This window comes from Herpailurus yagouaroundi, unplaced genomic scaffold (genome assembly GCF_014898765.1).
Source record: "Herpailurus yagouaroundi ecotype Mexico unplaced genomic scaffold, PumYag 180, whole genome shotgun sequence".
Lineage (NCBI taxonomy): Eukaryota > Metazoa > Chordata > Mammalia > Carnivora > Felidae > Herpailurus > Herpailurus yagouaroundi.
The window spans coordinates 672,144-697,971 of NW_024412411.1; the positions used below are offsets into that span (position 1 = coordinate 672,144).

The 25,828-nt window shown below is 38.3% G+C and overlaps 3 protein-coding genes across 3 annotated transcripts; 1 reads left to right on the forward strand and 2 right to left on the reverse strand.

Moving 5' to 3' along the window:
- Positions 1-8,722: 8,722 nt before the first annotated feature.
- Positions 8,723-9,691, forward strand: OR51S1 (olfactory receptor family 51 subfamily S member 1). The gene has a single exon (XM_040489754.1). The coding sequence runs from the start codon at positions 8,723-8,725 to the stop codon at positions 9,689-9,691; it is 969 nt and encodes a 322-aa protein (XP_040345688.1).
- A 4,757-nt stretch (positions 9,692-14,448) lies between these two features.
- On the reverse strand, positions 14,449-15,389 carry LOC121039511 (olfactory receptor 51A7-like). The gene is given in 2 exon segments (XM_040489755.1): positions 14,449-15,164; positions 15,167-15,389. Coding segments are annotated over 2 exon segments (939 nt in total).
- Positions 15,390-24,574: 9,185 nt separating this feature from the next.
- On the reverse strand, positions 24,575-25,522 carry LOC121039512 (olfactory receptor 51F2). Its single transcript, XM_040489756.1, has one exon. It carries the CDS (start codon positions 25,520-25,522, stop codon positions 24,575-24,577), a length of 948 nt encoding a protein of 315 aa, XP_040345690.1.
- Between the last annotated feature and the right edge of the window lie 306 nt (positions 25,523-25,828).

A 25,828-nucleotide genomic window follows, 5' to 3' on the forward strand; every position in this document is an offset into this window, starting at 1 on the left:
ACTGAGCATTTCAGGAGAAGGGATGAAATCCAGGAGAAAATTTGGAGAAACAGAATTGAGAATGTGTAAAATAGAAGTGTAAAGGTTTTATGAAGCACATTTATTTGAAGTATAATATAAACCAGGAGCTGGATTCATAACAATGAATAAAATGAAGAACCATCTCTTGAGGAAGTTAACAGTTCATTGAGGAAAACACAGGAAGACATATTAAGAATTGAGAATGATCAGGATTATATTAGAGAATGTGCTATAGTGTGATAGGAGAGGGTAAATAGGGGCACCTGGGTAGCTCAGTTGGTTAAGCATCTGACTCTTGGTTTCTGCTCAGGTCATGATCTCACAGTTTGTGGGTTTGAGCCCCACATTGGGCTCTGTGCTGACAGTACAGACCCTGCTTGGGATTCTCTCTCTATCCTTCTCTCGCTGCCTCTCCCCTGCTCACACTGCCTCTGTCTCTCTCAAAAATGAATAAGAAAAATAAACTTAAGAAAAAAAGGAGAGGATAAATAAGCTATCCCAGAGTCTGTTAGAAAAAAGGTGGTCAGCAGTTTTCAGGAAAGGGAGGAACAATGTTTGAGTTGGAACATCATGCTATACATGAGAGAGGAGGACATTTCACTTATAAAATGTATTTTTCAAAGTGCAAAAATTAATGACATATCTGAGGAATCACAGTAGTTCTGCCAGGCTAAGATGAATGTAGAAGTAGACTAGAAACGAGTTAAGCAGTAAGGAATGTTGGGGCCAGATGGTGAAGAGGTTTCTATGACAAATAAAGGTGTGGTCTTTATTTTAAAGCAGTGGAAAATCAGATGGTTCAAAAGAAAGATGCCACAGCCACATTATCAGATTGCAAATTATAAAATAACACTGTGAAATCTATATGCAGGGAGGATTGGGAGGCAGAAGAACTGGCAGCACAGAAACCAATCAGGATAATACAAACAAAAGCCTCAGCAAAACCCAAAACACCTTTCATGACTAAAAGTGGATGTGGAAGAAAAATCTGAGATGAGACGATGGAGTTTACTAAGCATAGTTACTCATTTAATATTAGAAAAGTGTTGGGTTAACGCCAAAGTCATCTTTAAAAAATTTTTTTAATGTTTATTATTTTTGAGAGAGAGACAGAGACACAGAGCAAGCAGGGAAGGGGCAGAGAGAGAGGGAAACACAGAATCAGAAGCAGGCTCCAGGCTCTGAGCTGTCAGCACAGAGCCCCATGCAGGGCTCGAACTCACAGACCACAAGATCATGACCTGAGCTGTAGTCAGCCGCCCAACCGACTGAGCCACCCAGGCACCCCAAGGCCAAAGTCATCTTTTAATCCCATCCTCAATTCACTGTTAGTCCCTTACCCCAGTCATTATTACTTTAATCAAATCAAGTAATGCAAATCTGTCCAGGACTTCTAGGCACTTATGTACAAATGTAGCTGTCTGGGGTATAGTGTTAGGAGGCTTTTAAAACATATATGATACTATAATGGATCAATCATTATGCATATTTTTAACTCAACAATATATCTTTACTCTTAACTGTTGAGACTGCTATGCACCATGACTGTTTTTCTGATTAGTTATCAGAATTAATATGAGAATTATGCAGAACTCTGCTTTTGTCCTCTTGCAAACGAAAATATTTTATGCCTCTTCATGCATATGGGTCTTTCTTTCTGATAGATATATCAAGAACTAGAATTGCCAAATTACGTAAATGACTTACTTTTTTTAAGTTAGTTTATTTTGAGAGAGAGAGCATGAGCAGGGGAAGGGCAGAGAGAGAGGGACAGAGAGAATCCCAAGCAGGCTCCACACTGTCAGTGCAGAGCCTGATGTGGGGCTTGAACTCACAAACCTGTGAGATCATGACCTGAGCCAAAATCAAGAGTCTGACGCTTAACTGATTGAGCCACCAAGCCTCCCCTAAATTTCTTATCTTAATGAAATGCACCAAATTGCTCCCAAAAGAGCTACAACATTTTACAGTGTTGACAGCCTTGATTAAGGCTTAAGTCACTTAAGGAGCCCCTGGGTGGCCCAGTTGGTTGAGTGCCTGACTTTGGCTCAGTTCATAATCTTGGGGTTCTAGGGTTCAGGCTCCCCATCCTGCTTCAGATTCTTTGTCTCCTTCTCTCTCTCTCTCTGCCCCTCCCCTGATTGTTCCTCTATCTCCCTTAAAAATAAATAAACTTAAAAGTAGTCTTTTAATATTTTTCCAGCATATAATTTTATCCAATTTTATGATTTTATCCCACATGACAGGTAAAAAATGTTTGTTTGTTTTTTTTTTAAGTTTATTTATGTATTGAGAGAGAGAGAGCAGGAGAGGGGCAGAGAGACAGGGAGGTTCCACACTAACAGCTAACAGTGTGGAGCCCAACGTGAGGCTCGTACTCACAAATCTCATCATGACCTGAGATGAAACCAAGAGTCAGACCCTTAACTGACTGAGCCACCCAGGCATCCCTGTTTTATCATTTATAAAATATGTCTTATCTTAGTAACCAATGAGATTGCTTTTATTATACATTTGTTTAGCATTTCTATAAAGTCTTATATAAAATCACACCTCATATTTTGCTAGATCTTACATTAGATCACCCATCTCTTTCTTATTTATTTGTTTCTTTATTCCAAATTTAAACTTTTTTCAGTAATACAAGTTGCAAATACTGTCCCATTCTGGGACACTCTGTCCCATTCTTTCTTTTATCTTTCAACCCCTATAGGGTACTATTGTTATGAGATGTTGTTGTTGTTGTTTTGATGATTTGTTGTTGTTGTTGTTGTTGTTGTAAAAACACTTAACATGAGATCTGGCCTCTCAACAAAATGTTAAGTTGTTAACTATAGGCACAATGTTGTACAGAAGATCTCTAAAACTTATTCATCTTACATAACTGAAACTTTATACTCATTGAACAGTAATTCCTTGTCTCCCCCCACCCCAGATCCTGGAAGCCGCCATTCTCTTCTCTGTTTCTGTAAGTTTGACTATTATACACCTCATACAAATGGAATCATGCAGTATTTGTCCTTCTATAACAACAAGGTTTATTTTACTTTGCATATTATCCTCCAGATCCATCCATGTTGCAACATGTGGCAGGATTTCCTTCATTTTTAAGGCTGAATAATATTCCATGGTATGTATATACCATAATTTCTTTATCCATTCATCCATTGATGGACCTTTAGGTTGCTTTCATATCTTAGCTATTGTGGATAATGCTGCAGTGAACACAGGAGTGCAGATATCCTTCAACATCCTGATTTCAATTCTTTTGAATATACACTCAAAAGCAGCATGGCTAGATCATATGATAATTCTCTCTCTTTTTTTTAATGTTCCCTTATTTTTGAGGGACAGAGCATGTGTGGGGGAGGAGCAGAGAGAGAGGGAGACACAGAATCTGAAGCAGGGTCCCGGCTCTGAGCTGTCAGCACAGAGCCCAACGTGAGGCTCGAACTCACAAACTGTGAGATCATGACCTGAGCCAAAGTCGGACACTTAACCTGCTGAGCCACCCAGGTGCCCCTGATAATTCTGTTTTTAATTTTCTTAGGAAGCACCATACTGTTTTCCATAGTGGCTGCATCGTCACCAACTTTTTTTATTTTTTTTTTTTTTTTTTTTTTTTTTTGGCTAATATCCATCCTAACAGGTGTGAGGTGATATCTAATTATGGTTTTGATTTGCATTTCCCTGATGATTAGTGATTTTGAGCATTTTACCATATACCTATCGGCCATTTGTATGTATTCTTTAGAAAAATGTCTATTTAGTTCTTTTGCCTGTTTAAAATTGAGTTGTTTTTTGTTATTGACTTGTAGGAGTTTCTCATATATTTTGGAATATTAAACACTTGTCAAATACAATTTGTAAATATTTTCTCCTATTCTGTAGGTTGGCTTCTCACTTTGTTGGCTATTTCTTTCCTGTGCAGAAGTTTTAAGGTTGATGTAGCCTATTTGTCTAATTTTGTTTTTGTTATTTGTGCTTTTATGGTCATATATAAGAACTTACTGTCAATTCCAATGTCATAAAGCTTTGCCCTTATGTTTTCTTATGTTTCCAGGTCTGGGTGATGGGCATTGAGGAGGGCACTTGTTGGGATGAGCACTGGTTGCTGTATGTAAACTATGAATCACAGGAATCTAACCCCAAAACCAAGAGCACACTTTACACACTGTATGTTAGCCAACTTAACAATAAATTATATTAAATAAATGAATGAATGAATGAATGAATGAATAAATAAATAAATAAATATCTTTAATCCATTTTTAATTATTATGTATGGTACAAGATATGCATACAATTTAATTTTTTTGCATATGGATATCAGTTTTCCCAATACCATTTGTTAAGGAGACTTTCCTTTCTTCATCGCACATTCCTGGCATCCTTGTTGAAGATCAGTTGACCATATACGCTTGAGTTCATTTCCAGGCTCTCTAGTCTATTCCATAGGTCTGTACATCTGTTCTCATTCCCTGTCTTGACTAGTAAGTTTTGAAGTTGGGTAGTATAACTTTCCCAACTTTGTTTTTTCTCTTTCAAAATCATTTTGGTTCTTCAAGTCCCATAGCATTTCCAAAAAATTTTTAGGATAAGCTTATCAGTTTTTGCAAAAAGGCCTCTGGCCCTTTATCAGGAATACTGTTGAAGGTACAGGTAATTTGGGGGTAATCAAGAGATACCTAAACTTTCCATATTTATAAATATTTTAACTATATTGGAGCTTCTTTAATTTCTTTCAGCATTGTTTCAAAGTTTTCAGTGTATGATAGTATGTTTTTTTAAATTTAATCCTAGTAAAATTTTTGATGCATTGTGAATAAAATTATTTTCTCAATTTTATTCTCAGATTGTTCATTGCTATTTATCAACATACAATTGATATTTGTATCTTGAATTTGCATTCAATGGCCTTGTAAAATTCATTGATTAGTTTTAGGTTTTTTTCAATGGATTCCTTAGAATTTTCTATGTATAGATTCATGTCATCTGTAAATAAAGATCATTTTATAACTTCCTTACCAAACTGGACACTTTAATTTGTTTTCTTTAATGTATTACCTAGAATCTTCAGTGCAATGTTGAACAGAAGTGACCAAAGCAGATAACTTTGCCTCATTCTAAATCCTAGTCAAGTACGATGTTAGCTATAGGTTTATTCACAGATGCCCTTTATCAGATTGAGGAAGTTCCTTTCCGTTTCTATTCTGTGATGTTTTTACCATGAATGAGGTTTTTGATGAATTCCTTTTCTGTGTCTATTGAGATGACTATGAAGTTTTGGTCTTTATTTTATTAATATGGCATATTATAGTAACTGATTTTAAAATGTAAAACCAACCTTGCCCTTATGGGATAAATCTCACTTAATCAAAGTATATAATTCTTTTCATATATTGTTGAGTTTGATTTGCTATTATGTTAATAATTTGTATGTCTTCAGAGATATTTGTCTATAGTTTGGTTTGTTTTTGTTTTTGTTTTTTTTTTCCCTGTGGTATCTTTGTCTGGCTTTGGAATTAAGGTCACACCATACTCCTAGCATGAGTTGTTTTTTTTTTTTTCTTCTTTTTTCCACTTTTAACAACATATATTGGTTCCTCACAACCTGAAATTTAAGGTGTCCAAATTTTAGGTTCCAGCTCATTTTTTCCTGGTCAGAACTCTTTCTTGTCCCTCAGAAGGACAATTTCTTATTCTATCCTCATCAGGCAAAGAGAACTCTGGTCCTTCATTTCTTTATAAAATCACTAATCTCACCATGGGGACTACAATGAGTTGGATTTTATAAAACTATCCCCTGTTAAAAAAAAAGTTTGAGAAACATTTAGTATTTGTTCTTATGCTGAATTTTCCTGTGATTTACCAATGAAGCCATCTGAACCTGGGATTTCTTTGTAGAAAAATTTTAAATTAGTATTTGAATTTCTTTATGTTGTTATAGGTCTGTTCAGATTTCCTATTTTTCCTTGAGTCAGTTTGGCAATTTATGTCTTCCTTGGATTTTTTTTTATTTAACCTATTTGCTGGCATATAGTTGTTTATAATATACTCTTATTATCATTTGGGTTTCTGTAAGGTCAGTAATCATGTTCCTTATTATATTCCTGATCTTGATAATTTATGTCTTTTATTTTTTTGTAAGGCTTATTAAGAGTTTTTTTTTCAATATATGAAGTTTATTGTCAAATTGGCTTCCATACAACACCCAGTGCTCATCCCAAAAGGTGCCCTCCTCAATACCCATCACCCACCCTCCCCTCCCTCTCACCCCCCATCAACCCTGTTTGTTCTCAGTTTTTAAGAGTCTCTTATGCTTTGGCTCTCTCCCACTCTAACCTCCTTTTTTTTTTTTCCTTCCCCTCCCCCATGGGTTTCTGTTAAGTTTCTCAGGATCTACATAAGAGTGAACACATATGGTATCTGTCTTTCTCTGTATGGCTTATTTCACTTAGCATAACACTCTCCTGTTCCATCCATGTTGCTAGAAAGGGCCGTATTTCATTCTTTCTCATTGCCACGTAGTCCTCCATTGTGTATATAAACCACAATTTCTTTATCCATGCTTATTAACAGTTTTCAATTTTGTCCATCTTTTCAAAGAACAAATTTTGGTTTTATTGATTTTCTCTGTTGTTTTCAATTTTCCATTTTGCTGCTCTTTACTTGAATTACTTTACCTGTACTTACTTTGAGTTTTGATTGTTCTTTGTTTTACAAATACTTAAGGTAGAATCTCATGTTACTGATTTGAGAACTTCTTTTCTGATATAGGAATACCAACTTAGTAGAGCCTTGGGCCATCCCTACTTGCTGGCCACCAAGATGACCACACTAACCGACAAGCTCCAAATCAAGGAAGCTAGCTCAGGCAACTGGAACGAAGCCCTCAGCTTTCCCTGTCTCCTGCCTCTGACAGAACTGGAGACAGTGGGGATAATGAGGGCAGCCCTAGGCCAGAATGTCTTACCATAGGAGTTATTTCCCAAAGTTCTGTAGCTTTAATGAATGGGCTTCATTCAGGAATGAATGGTATTAAAGTGGTGTTATTGACCATTTTACCAGTTTTACACTTGCTTTTTGTGAGAGAGGATTTTTCAACCTCCTCACTCAATCACACAACAAATAAATATCTGTTCCTATTCATTCCTCTTTAAATGTTTTCTGTTAGATTAAGATCTTTGTTTCATTTATTTTCCCTTATACTTTGAAAGTTTTACATTTAATTTTAAAATGTTTAATTTCATATTTTAAGATATATACATTTAGAATTTTTAAATGTGTTTGGAGTTAATTTACATCCATATTATTCCCCTAAGAACATAACTCAACATGTCTTTATTTTTTCTTTTCCCCAGATCACAATTTCATGGTACTTTTGTCTGGAATTTCAGTTCTAACTTTTCTGGGTATTTGACTGAGGGAAAGAGATAGGACTACAGTGTGTGCTCAGTATTTCTTGTTGAAATTATGAATAATATTTGGATATTATATGTGAAGTAAGGCTAATTGTAAGGCTTTTATTGCGGGAAACTGGTGAGTGGTCTTGCCACAAACTGATGTAGGGAACCAATATATGTTCCCTTTTTTTCTTTCTTTCTTCCTTTTTTTTTCCCCTTTTGTCATTGTGATTTTCCCACCACTGTCTCCTAACTGAAGAAGCTGGAAGAACTTTTAAGATGCATTTGTGAAGATCTTTTTGGGATTATTTGAATTTAAAATAAATGGGACATAAGAGTAGAGATTTCCAGGATAAGATGAATATAGAATGAGCTAGAAGATATATTTGTAATTCATTAGTCCACAGAGTTAAAAGTCATAAGACTAGATACTACCACTGAAGAAAAAGAAGAGGGCCAAATTAAGATCTGTCAAAAATGTCAATATAGGGGTGCCTGGGTGGCTCAGTTGGTTAAGCATCCGACTTTGGCTCAGGTCATGATCTCACGGTTGGTGAGTTTGAGCCCCACGTTGGGCTCTGTGCTGACAGCTCAGAGCCTGGAGCCTGCTTCAAATTCTGTGTGTCCCCCACTCTCTGCCCCTCCCATGCTCATGCTCTATCTCTCTCTGTCTGTCAATAATAAATAAACATTAAAAAATTTTTTTGATGTCAATATATACCCTGAATGGGACACAGCAAGGTGAACTAAGTAATTAACTTCAAAAGGTAAACTTAGAAAGAAAAGGAGAAACTGGATTTGCAGCAGTCAAAGCTCACTGAGAAATACATCAGTTTAGGAAATATGAGTGCCCCTTGATTTAATACTAAAGGTGTAAAGGGTGACTTTATTGAGAGCACTTAAAGGGAACTGAAGTCAGAATGCCTGGGGTTGAGGGGAGCAGAAAAAGTGTTTATAAGAGTATAGACCCTCTCACAGATGTTTGCCATTAAGGGAGGGCTATGAGTTAGAAAAAAGCTGTAAGAAAAGCAGGGTTAAAGGAAAGTGGAAAAACAATTTAGGGAGAGAAACAGATTTGAGGACAGCTTTAGAAAAATTGCCAAGACATGGGATGACTTTGGCATAGATATTAGAATGTCTGTGTGTTCTGGGAGGGCATGTAAAAGCCAGTGTGTGCTGGGGGCTGGGGAAGGAGGCAGGCTGCGTTAGATAGCATTATGCAAATGTGTCAAAAGATTAAGTAAATCTTTCTAATCAGTTTTCAGGTTCCAGACTTCAAAGTGGGATCCTGAACTATGTCAACATTCCCCAATCAGGCAGCCCCCAGTAACACTTCAATGGCCCCCACCTTCTTGTTGGTGGGCATGCCAGGTCTGTCAGCTGCACCCTCCTGGTGGACAATACCACTCATCACAATGTACCTTCTCTCTGCCGTGGGCAACGGTACTATTCTCTGGATCATTGCCTTGGATTCCACCCTGCACCGTCCAATGTACTTCTTCCTCTTCTTGCTTAGCGTGTCTGATGTTGGCTTGGCCACAGCCCTGATGCCCACCCTGCTGGGTCTTGCCTTTGCTGGCATTCATGCTGTCCCTGCTTCGGCTTGCCTCCTACAGATGTTCTTTGTCCACATCTTTTCTGTGATGGAGTCCTCGGTGTTGCTCGCCATGGCCTTAGATCGAGCACTAGCCATCTGCCGCCCTCTCCACTACCCAACGCTCCTCACCAATGATGTCATTAGCAAGATTTGCCTGGCTATTGCTTTCCGATGCCTGGGTCTCCATCTGCCCCTGCCATTCCTCCTGGCCCACATGCCCTACTGCCTCCCACAGGTCCTGACCCATTCTTACTGCTTGCACCCAGATATAGCCCATTTGGCCTGCCCTGGAGCTTGGGGTGCAATCTATAGCCTCTTTGTGGTTCTGTCAGTTATGGGATTAGACCCTCTGCTTATTTTTTTCTCCTATGGCTTAATTGGCAGAGTCTTGCAAGGTTTGGGATCCAGTGAGGATCGCTGGAAGGCTGGCCAAACCTGTGCTGCCCACCTCTCTGCTGTGCTCCTCTTCTACATGCCCATGATCCTTCTTGCCCTCATTGACCATCTTAGAGTGCCAATACCTCAGCCTGCCCATACTCTTCTCTCCTATGTCCACTTCCTGTTTCCTCCATTGATAAATCCTATTCTCTACAGTGTCAAGATGAAGGAGATTAGAGAGAGAATAGTCAAGAGACTACAGCCCAGGAAGGTGGGTTGTGCTGAATGAAGAGGATGCCCCTCCACAGTTGGTGGCTTAAAACTACCTAATACAAAAGTAGTTTTTCCATGATGAAGAACTCAGTTCAAAATGCATGAAATGGTCACTCAGGCACACATAAGCACATATACATGGATGTATCTGCCTGTCCTTGCAAGTGTGAATGTGTCTCTTAAGGTAAACTTACAAGCTCCAGAGAGTGACAGGGGTCTACCCACTGTTACACTACAGATCATGGCACAGAACATCCAGGATCTAGGTCATGTCACAACCACCCAAGTGTGTGTCTGTTGTTGTTTTGTTTTTGTTAATTTCCCCACCACATCTGTACCCTAATGCCTGAGGAAACTGGAGAAGTTAAACAGTTACAGCAGAGAAATGAGAACACAGAAACCTTCCATGGCACTCTACGTGTGTGTGTGTGTGTGTGTGTGTGTGTGTGTGTGTGTGTGTTTGTACATTGCTTTACGGATCTTTTTATGGATTTTAATATATGTGTCATGGATATAATCACATATCACTGATCTATTAGTGTAGGCTCATAGTCTGACTTGTTAATATGTGGTATAAAGTGATCCCCCTCTCATGAAACAAACAAGAGCTTTGGAATCCTAACAAGAATTACATTATTTTTATAGATTAAGTGTAAGCTAACATTTATGATGATAAACTTTCACACCCAAAAATATATGATAGATGTTTCACTTATTAATACCTTTTTAAATTTTTCAATAAAATTATTTGTTTAATTAAATTTATTTCTATAGTTTTTAATTATATGATTTTGTTGCTCTTATAAATAAAATAATTCTCTATTCTATTTCCACATCCATAATGCTAGATTGGGGAAAATCATTTTTTACCTTGCATTAATACATATTTTACCAAATTATCATATGAATTATATAGCTTTTTATTTTTGGATTTTCCTTATATTTATCATATATAAGTAAAAATAGGTGACTGGTAGGTTTTTCCTACTATTCATACAACTTATTTCATTTTACTTTATTTAACTCATTGGAATCTCCAGCCTGTTATGAAAGAATAACAGTGAAAGTGAACGCTCAAATCTTGTTACTGATTTTAACAGAAGTGGCATTAGTGGTTCACTTATTAGAACAATGGTTGGCTGCAAGATCTGTGGGTAATTTGTAAATATTCAAATAATTTATGTGTATTCCAATTTTATTAATTTTTAATAAGCTTACTCAATAAACCCTATTAAGTGCTTTTTCAGCATCCACTAATATAACTATAATTGTCTGCTTTAATGTCTTGTTCAATTTTCTGATATAGAAACATCTTTTTTCTATTGTGATTATAGAAAAATGCATTCTAAATGAAAGTAGCAAATTGGATCCACTTAGTGCCAAAACAAGAACCCATACTAATCTATCAGGATACATTACAGCAAGGCAGAACAGTTATATCCTCATCTGATACCAAGTTTCTCTGCAAGGTATATTATATATCCTCTTACTAAATTAGTATTTCCATTTCACAAATGAGAATACTGTGACTGAGGATTTCAGAATGTTTAAAGTATATAAAATTAGTTGCAAAGGCAGCATTTATTTTCAGATTTGCTTAATAAAAAGCCCCTGCTATAAAATACTTTTTTTTTTAATTGTTGAACAGAGAAACAGCTTGGTCTTGAGGCAACAGTAATGGGGTCTCTGAGAAACCCTGCTTTTCCCAAAGTTTACCATTTCCTCCTCCCTGCTGCACCCACCCCCAGAGTCTCACTTATTTACTGACAGCAGAATGATGTAAACAGTTTGAAGTCCCACAAGCCTGGTTTTGAATTCTCACTTCACTACTTCCTGTGTCATTTGGCAACAGCTGTTCTTATGTTTACAAAATAGGTATAATAAGGATTGCATGAAATCAGGTCCCTTTATCATAGTGTCTGAACACAAGAGATATTCAATAAATCATAGTTATTTGGAATTAATGAAGTCAAAAATAACTGTAGTTACACCTTGTATGTATATTCAATGTGAATAAAGAACTTTACAGGTGGAAGATTCTTTCGGCTGATACAACCTCATTTTAGAGAAGGAAAACTGCAACTTGGGATTTGCTGAAAGCACTTTTGCATGGACCTGTGTAAGTCAGGGAAGATGAACTAAACCTCTGTGTTTAGTAGTTCAGGGAACACAGAACTCTTTCACGGCAGGGGCTCCACTGCTCTCTCCTGGTCAGGGACCACAACCACTCAATTCTGTCAGTTTTCAAGTGCCAAGTGCTTGGTATTACCACTCTTGGCCAGTCAGGGGGCACTGTTGTCTCTGCAAATCACCTGACAGATTTGAAGGAAAATCTTTCTCCTCTAACAGCACACAGGGGCATAAGAGGTATTAGCAGGAATGTTTACAATTGTAAATAAAATGTAACAGTGATACAGGGGAGCTGATTGAAACTGAAAACCAGGAAAAGCTTTGCAAAATCCAGATTTCTGGGTTGGTCCCACTGCTAAAAAAGCTTAAACAAAGACTCCAGACCTGTAACCTGAGAGAGAGAGAGAGAGAGGTGGGGATGAGGATGAGAAAGCAATTAATAATTCATTAATGGGGGTGTGCCTGGGTAGCTCAGTCAGTTGAGCATCTGTCTCTTGATTTTAGCTCAGGTCATGATCTCAGGGTTCATGGGTTCAAGTCCTGTGCTGACAGTGTTGATCATGCTTTGAGTTCTCTGTGTCCCGTTCTCTCTGCCCCTCCCCTTCTCACACTCTCTTATGTGTGTTCTCTCTCTCTCTTTCCCTCTCTCTCAAAAATAAATAAACATAAAAAAAAGAATTTGTAACAGGGATCTTAAGTTCAAATACCTAGAAGAACAAGGTCATAATAGCAGTAAGTGGAGCAAACACATACTCAGACTGTGAGTAGTGGGGACTGTATAAGGGCCAACACTTCTCAGTGTGTTCCTACTGAGTTTTTCCATGTGGGAATGTAGGCCTAGTATTGCCATACCTTCCTACTTTTAAGATAACTCATAAATCTCTATTTTTTATATGAACTCATCTAAACACTATCTTGTCTAAACAAATCCGTCTGAAGACCATATTTAGATTTTATGGCTCTTAAAAAGATTAACATATTAATTCAGACAATGAAGAAAGAAGGAATTATCTTCTTTAATTTCAAAGTAAATATGAAATGTAATACACAACACATAGAAAGTAATTTTCTCAAGGTCACATAGCCAGGAAATGGCAGAGCTGAAACCAGAGGACTGAGTCTTGACCTCAGTCTTGAGCTTTTTTAGTCATCTTGCCACCTCCCTTGCAGGACTAAGTTATCACACTAAATGGTTTAGAGGACATGTTATCCCTGATAGGGTCTTTTTATCCTTTCTTCTATGGGTTGGCTTCTAAATCCCCTGTCTGGAGTTATGTTATTTCTCATTGATTAATAGTAACGTTGGACTCTGATCCCCTAAATCAAGGTGGCATCGTCCTTGTAGCTCCTAAAGCTTCTTTGTTGACACTTTCTTCATAGGATGTCTGTAAAGGGCTCTAATCTGGCTCCATTTACAGGGCCAGGAGATGATAGGTGGATACAGGGAGGCTTGGATAAGAAACTTGTTTCAAGGTCTGTTTGGTCACAGTGGTGCAGATTCTGTGTTGTGGCTTGATAGCTATTATTTTACCTAAAGGCATTATGGGCTGCCCTAAATTCTGTCTCTCACAAAGGACCCTTATATCTCTTGACAATGTTAACTCCCTGGTAAGAGGTGCAGAAAGTGCAGAGGTGAGTTGAGTCTACGTTACGACTGCCCTGATTCACCCCTGAATTCCCACACCAGCAAAACTTTGAACTATTCTTTCAGTTCAAATTGATATACATCTACCAAGTGCATACTATAAACAAGGAATTTTATTGTGAGGAGACTTCTAAAGTTGAATAACTCACAACTCTTTCGTTGTAGAAATTCACAATGTAGTCCATAAGAAAGACATATGTATGATGTTGGAGATGTCTCTGGGTCTCCGTCCACTGTGCTCCAAGGACTCAGCCCCTTGCTTTTACTACAAATGTTGCCAAATGCCCATGACCACCTATAATTTCCTCCTACAATTTCCCCAATTTGGCTTCAGCAGAAGACATACTCTCTAGGTTCCCTTTTCACATTGCCCCAAAAAGGTTTTTTTTTTTTTTCAACTCAAACATTAATGTTCATACAAATCATCTAAGATCTTGCTAAAATGCAGATTCTGACTTAATAGGTTTGCAGCTAGTTACTTTCCAGGTGAAACTGCTGCCACTGAACATTCGACCACACTTTAAGTAGCAAGGAAAAAAACATACTTAAGCCAACTTAGACACATTATAAAGGGCTTAATGTAAATCACAAAAAAGGAATTAAATAAGGGAAGCAAATATGAAGATGCTAAGTTGCTCCAAAACCTTCCAGAGTTCCACCCACCACAGTTTAGGGCCACTGATCATACTTCCTCCTTAGAAGCTCCTCTGGATTCTTGCTCATAATTCATACCTGAGGATAGATGCCATCAATCCCCCAAGCAATAACAAAAGCATTCCTACATACTCTATGAAATGCAGGCCTCCTCTTCCCTAAAAGCAGATTTGCTGTGGTATATTAGGTCCCCTTTAGGGATTGATTAATTGATTGATTAACTAATTAATTAATATCATTTAAGGGCTATGAAGTAAAAGGAAATATCTCCTCTTTGGAAGAAATATTGCCCTACTCCTAAGACAATTTATTGTAGAGAAAATGGAACTTCTACCTCTGCCCCATCATTTAGACTTTAGACTCAGTTTTTCCAGGACTTTTACTCTAATCTGCCAACTTTTTACACAATACACAATGGGATTCATCAAAGGTGGTACCAACAAGAATGCATCAGCTATCAGAATCATAGCCAAAGGGGATTTATGCTTGGCAAAGTGATGTATGGTAGCCAAGGTGATGATGGGCACAAAGAAGATGAGCACAGCACAGATGTGGGACACGCAGGTATTAAGAGCTTTAAGTTGCTCCCCATGGGATGCAATACCCAATACAGTCTTCAGGTTGAACACATAGGAAACAGCAATGAAAACACTGTCTGACATCATGCAGAGTGCAACAAACAGACCATAGTAAAAGTTAACCCTATTGTCAGAGCAGGCCAGTTTCATGACATCCTGGTGGAGACAGTAGGAGTGTGAGAGCAGGTGTTTATTACAGTATCTGAGTCTATTTAAAGTGAAAGGAAGAGGAAGAACTAGTAGAATGCTTTTAATATCAAATATCAGTCCACGATGCAAAATTCTGGAGCTGGTAAGAATGGAATTATACCTCAGAGGGTTGCAAATGGCTGGAAAGCAATCAAAGGACATGATCAAGAGCATTGAGGATTCCATTCCTGTGAATCCATGGATGAAAAATTCCTGGGCAATACATGCATCAGCAGAAATCTCCATGGCATTGAACAAGAAGATCCTCAGCATAGAGGGAAGAGAAGAGAAAACAAGCCCAGGTCAGATAAGGCCAGCATGGAGAGGAAATAGTACATAGGCTCATGCAGGGAAGACTCTGTCCTGATGACAAACAGGGGGGTGCAGTTGCCCAGGATGGCCAGGAGGTACATAAAGCAGATGGGGATGGAGATCCAAATGTGTACACTCTCAAACCCTGGGATCCCAACCAACAAGAAGGTGGAGATTTCAACTTCTGAGGTATTAAGAGAAAACATCACAAATAGGTCTTTCATTTATATGCTCCTGGTAGATAAATAACATCAACAACAAATTCTCTTAGTTGTGTGTACTGAACACAGTTAAGTTCAGTTGTCAGTTAAATTAAGTATAGCTCATCCTTAGGTATCAAGCAATAATGTACCTTTTTCTATATAAAGAAAAATACAGAGTCGATTTAAATAGGTTCTTCATAATATTCATTTGAGACCTTCAAGTCTACCTTTGTTCCTTATAGCTTGGAAGCAACAAGGTGTTTGATAACCTTTTAAAAAAAACACCACTTTTTAAGATTTATGCATCAAGTAAACTAAGTTGGAATATATTGCAATCTGGAAAATCTATAACATCTTGGATGTGGTCAATGCTCATTTATTCATACAAATCACAGATGCTATAGTAGCAGGAGTTAAAGGAGGCCTAACATATTATTGTTCATGATACATGTGTGTGAAAATATAAAATTGACCTACCACAGAGTTTGGGAAACTAATTTGTAGAGCCAAATTCAACCTGTGAGAATTTAAAAAATATTTTAAAGTGTTGTATCAAAAGAAAAAAAAGAAGAAAAAACATATAGGACAGAGACAAATACGTGGCCTGAAAAGTCTAAAATATTTACTTCCTGGCCATTTACAGAAAAAGTTTGTTGACCCCTGTACTAGAAAATTATGCATACAAGCACACATGTGTGTGCACATGTGTGTACACACACGAAAAATCACAGTAGAATGAGTATGGTGGAAATGGAGTATGTGTCAAAGGGAACTTCAAATTTAAGAGTAATGTTTTATTTTTCATTTTTAAGAAGCCAATAACACATGAAGCAAATATACAAAATGTTTTAAATTTTCCCATCAGAACTTTGGAAATGGAGGGTGATGCTCAGTACTTTCTTATATTCTTTTAATTCTACCCCCTCCTAATTGTCTTATACAACACCACTTCCAAAACCATAAATCACCAAGAGATCTCCAGGTTGAAACACTATATGCCAGCACATTACTGTAGCCTGAGGCAGTCTGAGTGAGCACAGCACCTCAGGGAGCAGAGGAAGGACTCCTCGGACACCAGCTATCATCCCCTAAGTAGTGAGCTTCCAGCTAGAAGACCACAAGAAGCGGTGAGAAGGGAATGGCCAGGCCACAAGTATTTGTCCTTTCATGGAGGGTTTATGAGCATTTCCTGGCAAGGGTAGAGAAAGAATGAATTGTATCCAGATGGAAGAAATTACAAGGCAAGGGGTGGAAATAGCACTGAAGAAGGGGAGGACACTTACTAGTCTTTTTCTCTGCTACTAAAATTTTAAAGGACCTTTGCCTCCACTTGACTCAAGATAGGGACTGTAAGGTTTGTGGTGTGTAGGGTGTGTCATATGGAGAAGTGATGAGAACATATTTCAGTACTGAGTGTCCATTTCACCTCAGCCTTTCAAATGTGGTGGGTTTCCTTGTAGTGAATAACATATGACAGCTGTCATCTGTAGGTGTTTGAAACACTCACATTGGTTCCATTCAATCGCTAGTGGTCCCGTTCAGAATGGCCACGGTTCTTGTCCTTCTTTCCCTGTTCTTGGATTTCTTTTGGCTTACCATTTCTCTTGGCTATTCAATGTCTACCTTTTAGATTGCTGACCAATTCAGGTTCTTACCTCTGGTATTTGGACTTGATCCTGCTCATGTTCTTGGTGTCAGCATCACTCACACCTTGGGTAACCCTCCTTTTAGCAGCTCTAAACCAGAAAAACCCCAATAGTGCATGTGACACTCGGCTCTTGTCAGGGGAATGGGATTCACAGGGAGAAAGGTGATAATACACTATCCATTCTTGTTCAAAAGGTGACCTTAAAATGTTCATTTCTAAGATTCCATGTCTGAGTTATTTTTTGAAAATCTGCCAGCCTAAATCAAGTAACAAAACAAATTAGTTACTACTGGCATCATTGTCTTTTCAACTGTGTCCATCATGCCAATATAAAGATGTACCCCATCCCACATATGTTCTCTAATCTTTTCAGCTTTCAATGCTGTCCCAAATGCAGCTTGATCTCTTGGGCTGAAGAAGCCATGAAGCATTTTACCTACAACCATTTCAAAGCCATAAGGTTGAACTCTATAAATTGCAGAGTTTTCATTGGGAAACATAAAATAAACTGAGGGAAATTCAATTTGAGTCTCTAGGACACCTACCAGGCTCCTGGGTTCCTTACCCCAGAGCAAGGGTGAAAAGTTTTCAAATTCTTCCAGGTTCTATAACTTCTCTGCTCCAGCACCATGTTGGGAATCCATATCCTTATATATACCCTCGTACTCTTCCCTAGCATAGGCACATCCTCCTGAGAATTAACAGACACCTACTCCCCTAGGAACAATGACTCTCTAGCTTCACTACATCTATCTATAACCTGGTCTCCCAAGAAATGCAGAGGGCAGGCTCAGACTCACAGTTGTATATTTAATTAATGCTTGAGATGCTGTTCCTACATCAGGTGTAGACTTTGAGGACAGTTTGTCTCAGACATTGGTAAGGTCACCTATATCCAGCTATGGCTCCAAGATTAAGTGTAGGCCTTAGTAAACTCAATCTAAGACAATCACAGACCTTATGTGGAATTGTACCAACAGATATTTTCTGTTTGGTCATCACAATGTCTACTTTTATTTTAAATGTGAGTGGATTTAGGTAGGTCACAAGCTCTCAAATTTATCATTGACTCCTTTCTTCACTGTCTTATATCCAGTCTCTTCATATTTATCAGCCATTGAAGGCATTTAATCTCACATAAGAGAAAGAAAAGCCCAGAATCACAAGCATTCTGGTATCTTAGGCCCTCAATTTCAGAAGAACTATCAATTTTTATTCAGCCTCAACTTTGAAAATTGGAAATAAATAAAAAGTATAATTCTGGTGCATGTTGTAGAAGGACATGTGGTTCTCAGAGAGAGAACAGAAAATTAGATCTAGCAAACACCTTTGACTTGAAACAAAGTAACGACAGATAAATGAGCCAATTTGCATAGACCAGCAATGATCACATTGGTCTTCAGGTTAACATAAAAGAGGATGTGCTAGAGGTAAGAGCTATAGTCATCAGAGTAGGTCAGGCAGAAAAGTGGAGAAAAGAGGGCTCTAACCTATTCATATTGATTTTCCACATTTCAAAATATATATTATAGTCAGAACATTAGATGAAGTAAAATAAATTCTTATGCTTAATCCAGCATCTATCTAGGATCATAATGGAGTTACATGGTTCAATTATGTCTACATCCTCCCATTGTTCCTTGACATATATCTGCATCATTCTGAGTTGAACACTCCTTGATTGGTAGGTCCAGAAAGCTTTAAGATCACCAGGAATAAAAGCAGCTGGAACTAGAAAAAAATTAGTGCTTTGTTCTTTTCAGGATGCATGGCATTGAGAACTCTGTCCTTAGAAGGGCTAAATTTAGGTAAAAGGCAAATTTACCTAAGAAAATATAGGTGAAAAATTAAATAAAATGTATTATCTTCCTCCTGCTTTTCATTCTCCAATTCAAATTGCTGCCCCAGCCCCTCCTTCTCCATTTCTTCCCTTCTTTTTTCCTCTTTTTATTGTTAATATGACAATTTTAATGTAAAAAGCTATGAATTATAGGGAATTTATATTCCCTATAAAAGGAGTTGCTCTTGGGGTGCCTGGGTAGCTGAGTTGGTTAAGTGTCCAACTCTTGATCTCAGCTCAGGTCTTGATCGCAGGGTCATGAGCTCAAGCTCCACAGCCCAACTTAAAAAAAATAAAAGGAGTTTCTCTCAGTGGCCCTCTCTGAGACCACTTCTATGTGCTTGATATGCTTGTAGAAATTTCCCTATTGTCCTGGATCTGACTCCATCCTTTCTAAAACATTTAGCCCATGAAAACCCTTTTCTGAACCATTTCCCTTCTCTACCTGAGGTTAAAAAAGGTAAAGAAATAGAAGTTGGTAAGTATGCCACCAACTGATTTATAGAATTAAATGGAGAGTAGATCTTGTACCAGAAAAGAACAAGGGGACTTTTCAACAGGAGAGATGGCTCAAAGCTCACTCAGAGGCAACCAATCTCCTGTAAGTCTACAAGCTCTCCAGGCCAGAACATCAGGGTTTGAGTTTATGTAGTGAATCAGCTTCTTATAGTGAACCACTTCAAATCCTTTGACCTCATTGTCCTGTCACTGTTGCAACAACTGGGCTCATCAATCATTGGCTGGCTTCATACAGGGAGAACATGATAATCCCTTGCCTTAGGCCTGCACTGTGCACCTCTTTATTCTTGTCCCAGGACTGACACCAAGTCATGACACATTCTCAGATACTCACTTGGTGTTCATACATGTGAGAAAGTATGATGGAATTAACAGCTCATAGGATAAACTTTGACCAATGGTAAATGTGATCCAATGGATAAATGTTCCCCTCCTTATTTTCCTGGATTGACTGTCATGAGACATATTTGATAAGGCTTCAGAGATGGGTCTGCAGGAATGGTCAATAGTCGTCCATAATGATGTCTGGCTCATTCTTGATTTACCATCTCTCAGCTCCAAAGTGACTTTTGCCTACTCTATGATGATGGTGTTGGACTCTGTAAATATTTCTCTTCTGTCAGCTGGCACATTATTAAGACTGGTTAGTGGAAAGTAGCGGAGGAACACTGTAGGGAGAAGGGGTTTTCTCTTCTTGGTTTCTGTGTAGCTTGTTGGCTGGATTCCCACAGAACATGTTGTTTTTCCATTGCTTGGCACTGTGTGATTGCTTCAGTGCTTGGTTCCAGTGGTGCACAGTTTCTTCGAGGATTAGCTACTGAGCTTGTTCTCCAGCTATTCACTGGGAGAACAGTGACATAACCAGAGGCCCAGACAGTATGGAGCAGCACTCTAGCTGAAGGAGAATCTCCTACATCTTCTCCTTAGCCCTGGGTATGTGTATATAAATTAGGGCAACATAGGGCTATCTAGTTAGCAAGCTGGCCACCCAACCCTCATCCCAAAAGGGCAGCCTGGAGCTACCCCAGCCTGAGCCTCACATGGAAATGTATTATAATCTTATAAAGGGTACTCTATCCATATCCCAGTTCCAGCAGTGTCCAGCAGTCATAAGCTTGTCTGGCACCTAGAGTTCAGAGAGTTGGCACCTTCCTTGGAACTCCCAGAGGGAAGATTTTTTGCAAGCTTCATCAATAGACACCTTATAACTTCACAAGCTTACAGGAAGGAGAAAAGGGCTCTTTCTTGAATGTTCCATCTCTACCCTAGGAGGGGTGGTTACTCCTTATATCCTCTTCTCATCTTTTAACTCTTACTAGCCAACTTCCCTGCTAATCTACTTCCCTGTTAATCTACTGCTTTATTAAACTTTTTCTTCTCAAATAATTGTGTGGTCTCTGTCTCTTGATTGGAGTCTGGATAATACAGTGTCCAAATCAATAATAAATTTTTGTATCATCTCACTGTCTTTCCTTTTTTGACATCAGCTATCCCTCACTCATGCTCCCTGGAATCACATTATAATAGCATGGTCAACTGACAACTAAGGCTCTATTGCCAGTGGTCAGTGGGCTTACAATGATTCCTGAGATGCAATGGCATCAAAATTACTATGACTGTCACTTGTGGTTGGTTGGATGAGATTCAGGTGGAAGGGAGATGTTAGGTTACATGGTGACTATGGACATTGAATCCAATCTCTCATTTTTACCTAAAAAACATTAACTATAAAGATTATGAGATGGGATAACTGCTGTGTATCTGCATTAGAAACCTTAAATAGAAAATGATTAGATTAGGACAGCCAATTGACAACTCAGGACATGCTGTGAAAGTCAGAATGCCCCCTATAGGAACATTTAAGGAAATCTTTATCTCCTTCAGCCAAAGATCATATACTTCTAAAAATCCAGCACATGATTTAACTGAAAGAGTAACAGAACTGCAAGGCAAATTGAATGCTCAGTTTTGATAAATCTTCTTTTATAAAGTTGTAACACTGAAAAATACTGGGAATAAAAAAATGGGGAAGTGGTATGATCCTCACTGCTGGGATAATAACATTTGAGTGTATAAGCCTAAAAATCTTGGAAATTTTGAATAATCCATGTTAGCCAAAGGAGTTCCCTTCTCATGAGAAGATTTACAGATGATATTTATTTTACCTTATACAGAAACCTTACAAAAACCAAACCTGAGGACAATGCTTTACAATGTTTTTCCTATGCAAGATCTTGCCCCATCTCTTCTCACTGTACCAAAGCCAATAACCAGTCTGATTTCAGTAAAGCTTGAGCAGGGAAATGTTATTAACATTTGGGGAGAAAATAGTTTAACCAGTGACATCATTGCAAAGCCTACCTGATTGTACTAACTAGAATCAAATGAATACCTACAGGAGTATATCTCGAAGGTATTAGATGTAAGTCAGCAGAGGAAGTGGCCAGTGACATAAATATTAATTAAGATAGAGAAGAATTTGACACAAACAATTTGACATTATTGACAGAAGATACTCATCTATGATTTGAGGTTTAACATTACATCAAGGAAACCTAGCAACTGTGATAATGCACTGCTGGGATAGTTGATTGAAACTTGAACATGATGATTACCTATAGCAAAATAGAGATGTCAGATCTTCTTGGCAAAATATAGACTATAGAAATCTCAAAGAGGTAGACATGTTAGAACGGATTTATCATGTAGGACCAGAGAATTTATTACATGATTATTTTCTCTGGGAGAAAAGAGAGGACACTCCTTCACTAAGGCAATAAAGAATGCATTTGTAAGAGGGTATTTGGTATCTTTGAATAGTTCAGTGATTGCTATGCTCTGCAGCCTAGACTTGGCAATGAAATCTGCCCCTGTGGAACTGGCCTGCCTACTGACAATGAAGATGAAGTGATCCTGAGACACATGGAAGGACTTAAAATCATAAGGTAAAAATAATTAATGTAGAGAATAACAAAGATAAAATGGCAATCAGGGTGACAGGACTCATAGTGACCTATTGCAATAGATGATAATATTTCTGAAGATGAGCACAATGGACAGTAACTGGGTGCTAATGACATGCATTTAAAATAAAGAGCTTCTGGGGCGCCTGGGTGGCGCAGTCGGTTAAGCGTCCGACTTCAGCCAGGTCACGATCTCGCGGTCCGTGAGTTCGAGCCCCGCGTCAGGCTCTGGGCTGATGGCTCAGAGCCTGGAGCCTGTTTCCGATTCTGTATCTCCCTCTCTCTCTGCCCCTCCCCCGTTCATGCTCTGTCTCTCTCTGTCCCAAAAATAAATAAACGTTGAAAAAATAAATAAAAAAAATATTAAAAAAAAAATAAAATAAAGAGCTTCTGAGCATCGGGCTCACATCAACCACCTTAATAGGAAATTTAAAGATTTAAGTTGCTTCACCTATTTAAAGATTTAAGTTGCTGCACATATCCAGAGCCCATTAACTGAACATGAATCTTGGTGTCCCTGATGAAATAACCTGCGATGCTACTGGAAACATGCAATACAAATTATCCATATCTTTTCCAAAATGGACCTATGTCCATTTACAAATGTTCATTAAGGAAAGGAGGATACCCAAAACCTTTGAGAACTATTGGATATAGAACACAATCTCTCACTGATAATAAGCAACCAAACATACCATTATGCTCTTTTTTGATTAAAGTATGAGATTATTGGGGTAAGATGATTAATGGAATTCTGGGCAAATTTTGTCTCCAAGTGAGCCCAGTGATTTTCATACCTGTGCTTATTCTCCAGGTTCCTAAGTATATAATTGGTTATATTACATTTATGAGCTGGGAAAACTCTCATCTGTGAAGTTTGCACCATTATTGTAGGGAATACAAAGTACAAAGTCAAAACAAGCACAAGTAAAGTTTATGAATAGTTGTCCCAGGATCCCATGACACTTATCACTGATATATAGATGCTCTCCATTAATTCACATTCATGGCCTCACTGAAGGTTTCTGATACGTTAATGGAAAAGAAGGAAAATATTCAGGCTCGGTTCATGGATGGATTAGTGGGCAAGTTGGCACTAACCAGAAGTAGGATACAGTAGCACAATAGCTTCACATATGGGAGGCCACAAAAAAAAAAAAAAAAAAAAAAAAAAAGAGTGCTGAAGGAAAATTCCCTTAATGGACAGTGCCCTTGGTTGTTAACTTCATGTAAAAAGAGAGGTTGTCTGAGGTATGTGGATATACATGGACTTCTGTACTTTGCTGAAGGGCTTGGAGAGCTGGCCAGTGAATGGAACTAGCAAACTTAAAAGAAAAGAGATAAGGTAATCTGTAGAAGATGTATATGAAATACATATTGAAGTAGACATATTGCATCTCATGCTAATATCCACAAAACAGTACCCATCTCAGAGGAAGTCAACAATCAGAAAGAAAGAACCTATGTGTAAATATCAGCAAGCTTTGGCTATACTACTTCTGATTCAGAGGGCCCACAGATAGATTAATAATGGCAGAGATGAGGATAAAGAAAGAGCCAAGAGTATGAGTTCCCTCTTACCAACGCTAATCTTAGGAAAACTGTGTAATCCTCACTCCTGGGTTTAGTAATGTTATTACCAACTTTTAATGTTCAGCTAACAGCAGTAGGAACTGATCCTGAGCACTTGATATGACATTTTGTATGTGCATTAGATATACTCCTACACATAATAGAGGGTAAAAGAACTACCTATATATTATCCAATGTTGAATTACATTGATATGCTTATAAGATTCACTCTATAGAATGGCTATTTTGTAGTTAATCAAGAATTTTAAGAAGAAAAACATCAAATTATAAATTGTCTTTTTTATATCATTTATAAAAGAACAATTGGTTTATTAACAAAGTTTCCTACATTAAATCTGGACTTATCGTATGCAGTCTGAACGAACATTTTACTCAGGACACATACTACTTGCACATATGAATAGTTGTTTACATACATATCTCACTTTACATTGAAAATGAAACAAAATTTAGGCAACATTAATGTGGAATTACTGACAAGGAAACTAAGCAAATATCACACAACCTATAAGTTGTATAGTTTAGGTTGTTGAAAGCACATGTAGGACATTTGGGGATAATTACACCATTCTACCAAGGCATTCATTCATAAATGGCTTTGTCTCTACTCTGAGATTACTAATGATTAGATTTGTTGCTTCTGAATTAAGACCTTGACAATAGCCTTTCGAATCTGCTTAGTCTTCACACTGTAGATGATAGGGTTGAGCACAGGAGGGATGAGAAGGAAGACATTGGCCATGATGGTGTGGACAAACAGAGGTGCTGAATGGCCATAGCGATGGACAAGAGATAAGCTGATGAGAGGGATGTAGAAGATGGCAACAGCGCTGATGTGGGATATGCAGGTGTTGAAGGCTTTTTGCCGCCCCTCAGAGGAGGCAATGTTGAGAACAGATCGAATGATCAGGACATAGGAGATCAAGATGCAAGGACAATCAAACCCCGTCGTGGAAAAAAGTGCAAACAGACCAAGGATGCTGTTGATTCTGTTGTCTGTGCATGAGAGTTGAATGAGATCAACATGGTAGCAGTAAGAATGTGAAAGGGCCACAGCACGGCAGAAGGACAGCCTCTTGACAAAGAGCACCACTGGTAACATTACAGCAACGTTTCTTATCAACATGCTTATCCCAATCTGGGCAATCCTGGCATTGGTGAGGATGGTGGCATATCTCAGTGGATCACAGATGGCTACAAAACGGTCAAAGGCCATGGCCAATAGAACCCCAGACTCCATGAAAGTAAATCCATGGAGAAAGAACATCTGGGCAATGCAGGCATTTAAGGTGATTTTGCGAGCTTCAAACCAGAAAACACCAAGGGTAGTAGGAAGTGTGCACAGGGATAAGCTCAGGTCGATGGCTGAAAGCATAGAGAGGAAATAATACATGGGCTCATGGAGGTTCTGCTCACGGAGGACCACAAATAGGATCATGCTGTTCCCAGAGAGGGCGATGACATACAGGAGACAAAAAGGGATGGAGACCCAGACCTGGGCTGCTCTCAGGCCTGGGATACCCGTCAGGAAGAAGGTCAGAAGTTGAGCATTGGTATTATTGAGGACCAACATAATTAGGGACTGAGAAGACAGGGATATTTGAATAACTGAACATAATATAAATAATAAATATATAGCTCATCACTTAGAACATCTTTCTGGCACTCTAACATTCACTGAGTTACTATTGCTGATTTTGCAAGTACTTTAGGTTTTTTTATGAGCTTGCTAGTACTGGAAGCTTCTCTCCATGCTTCTCCTCATTTATTGAAGAGAGAAGACTCCCTGAATTATTCCACATCTAATTTTTCTTAAATCTATAGTTCTCTTTGATGACAACAAACATCACAATGAAGTCATCCCTTCCTCTCAACGTTC

Excerpts from the sequence above, each read along its gene's own strand:
- LOC121039512 (XM_040489756.1), bottom strand. The coding sequence starts at position 25,522 with ATGTTGGTCCTCAATAATACCAATGCTCAACTTCTGACCTTCTTCCTG.
- OR51S1 (XM_040489754.1), top strand. The coding sequence starts at position 8,723 with ATGTCAACATTCCCCAATCAGGCAGCCCCCAGTAACACTTCAATGGCC.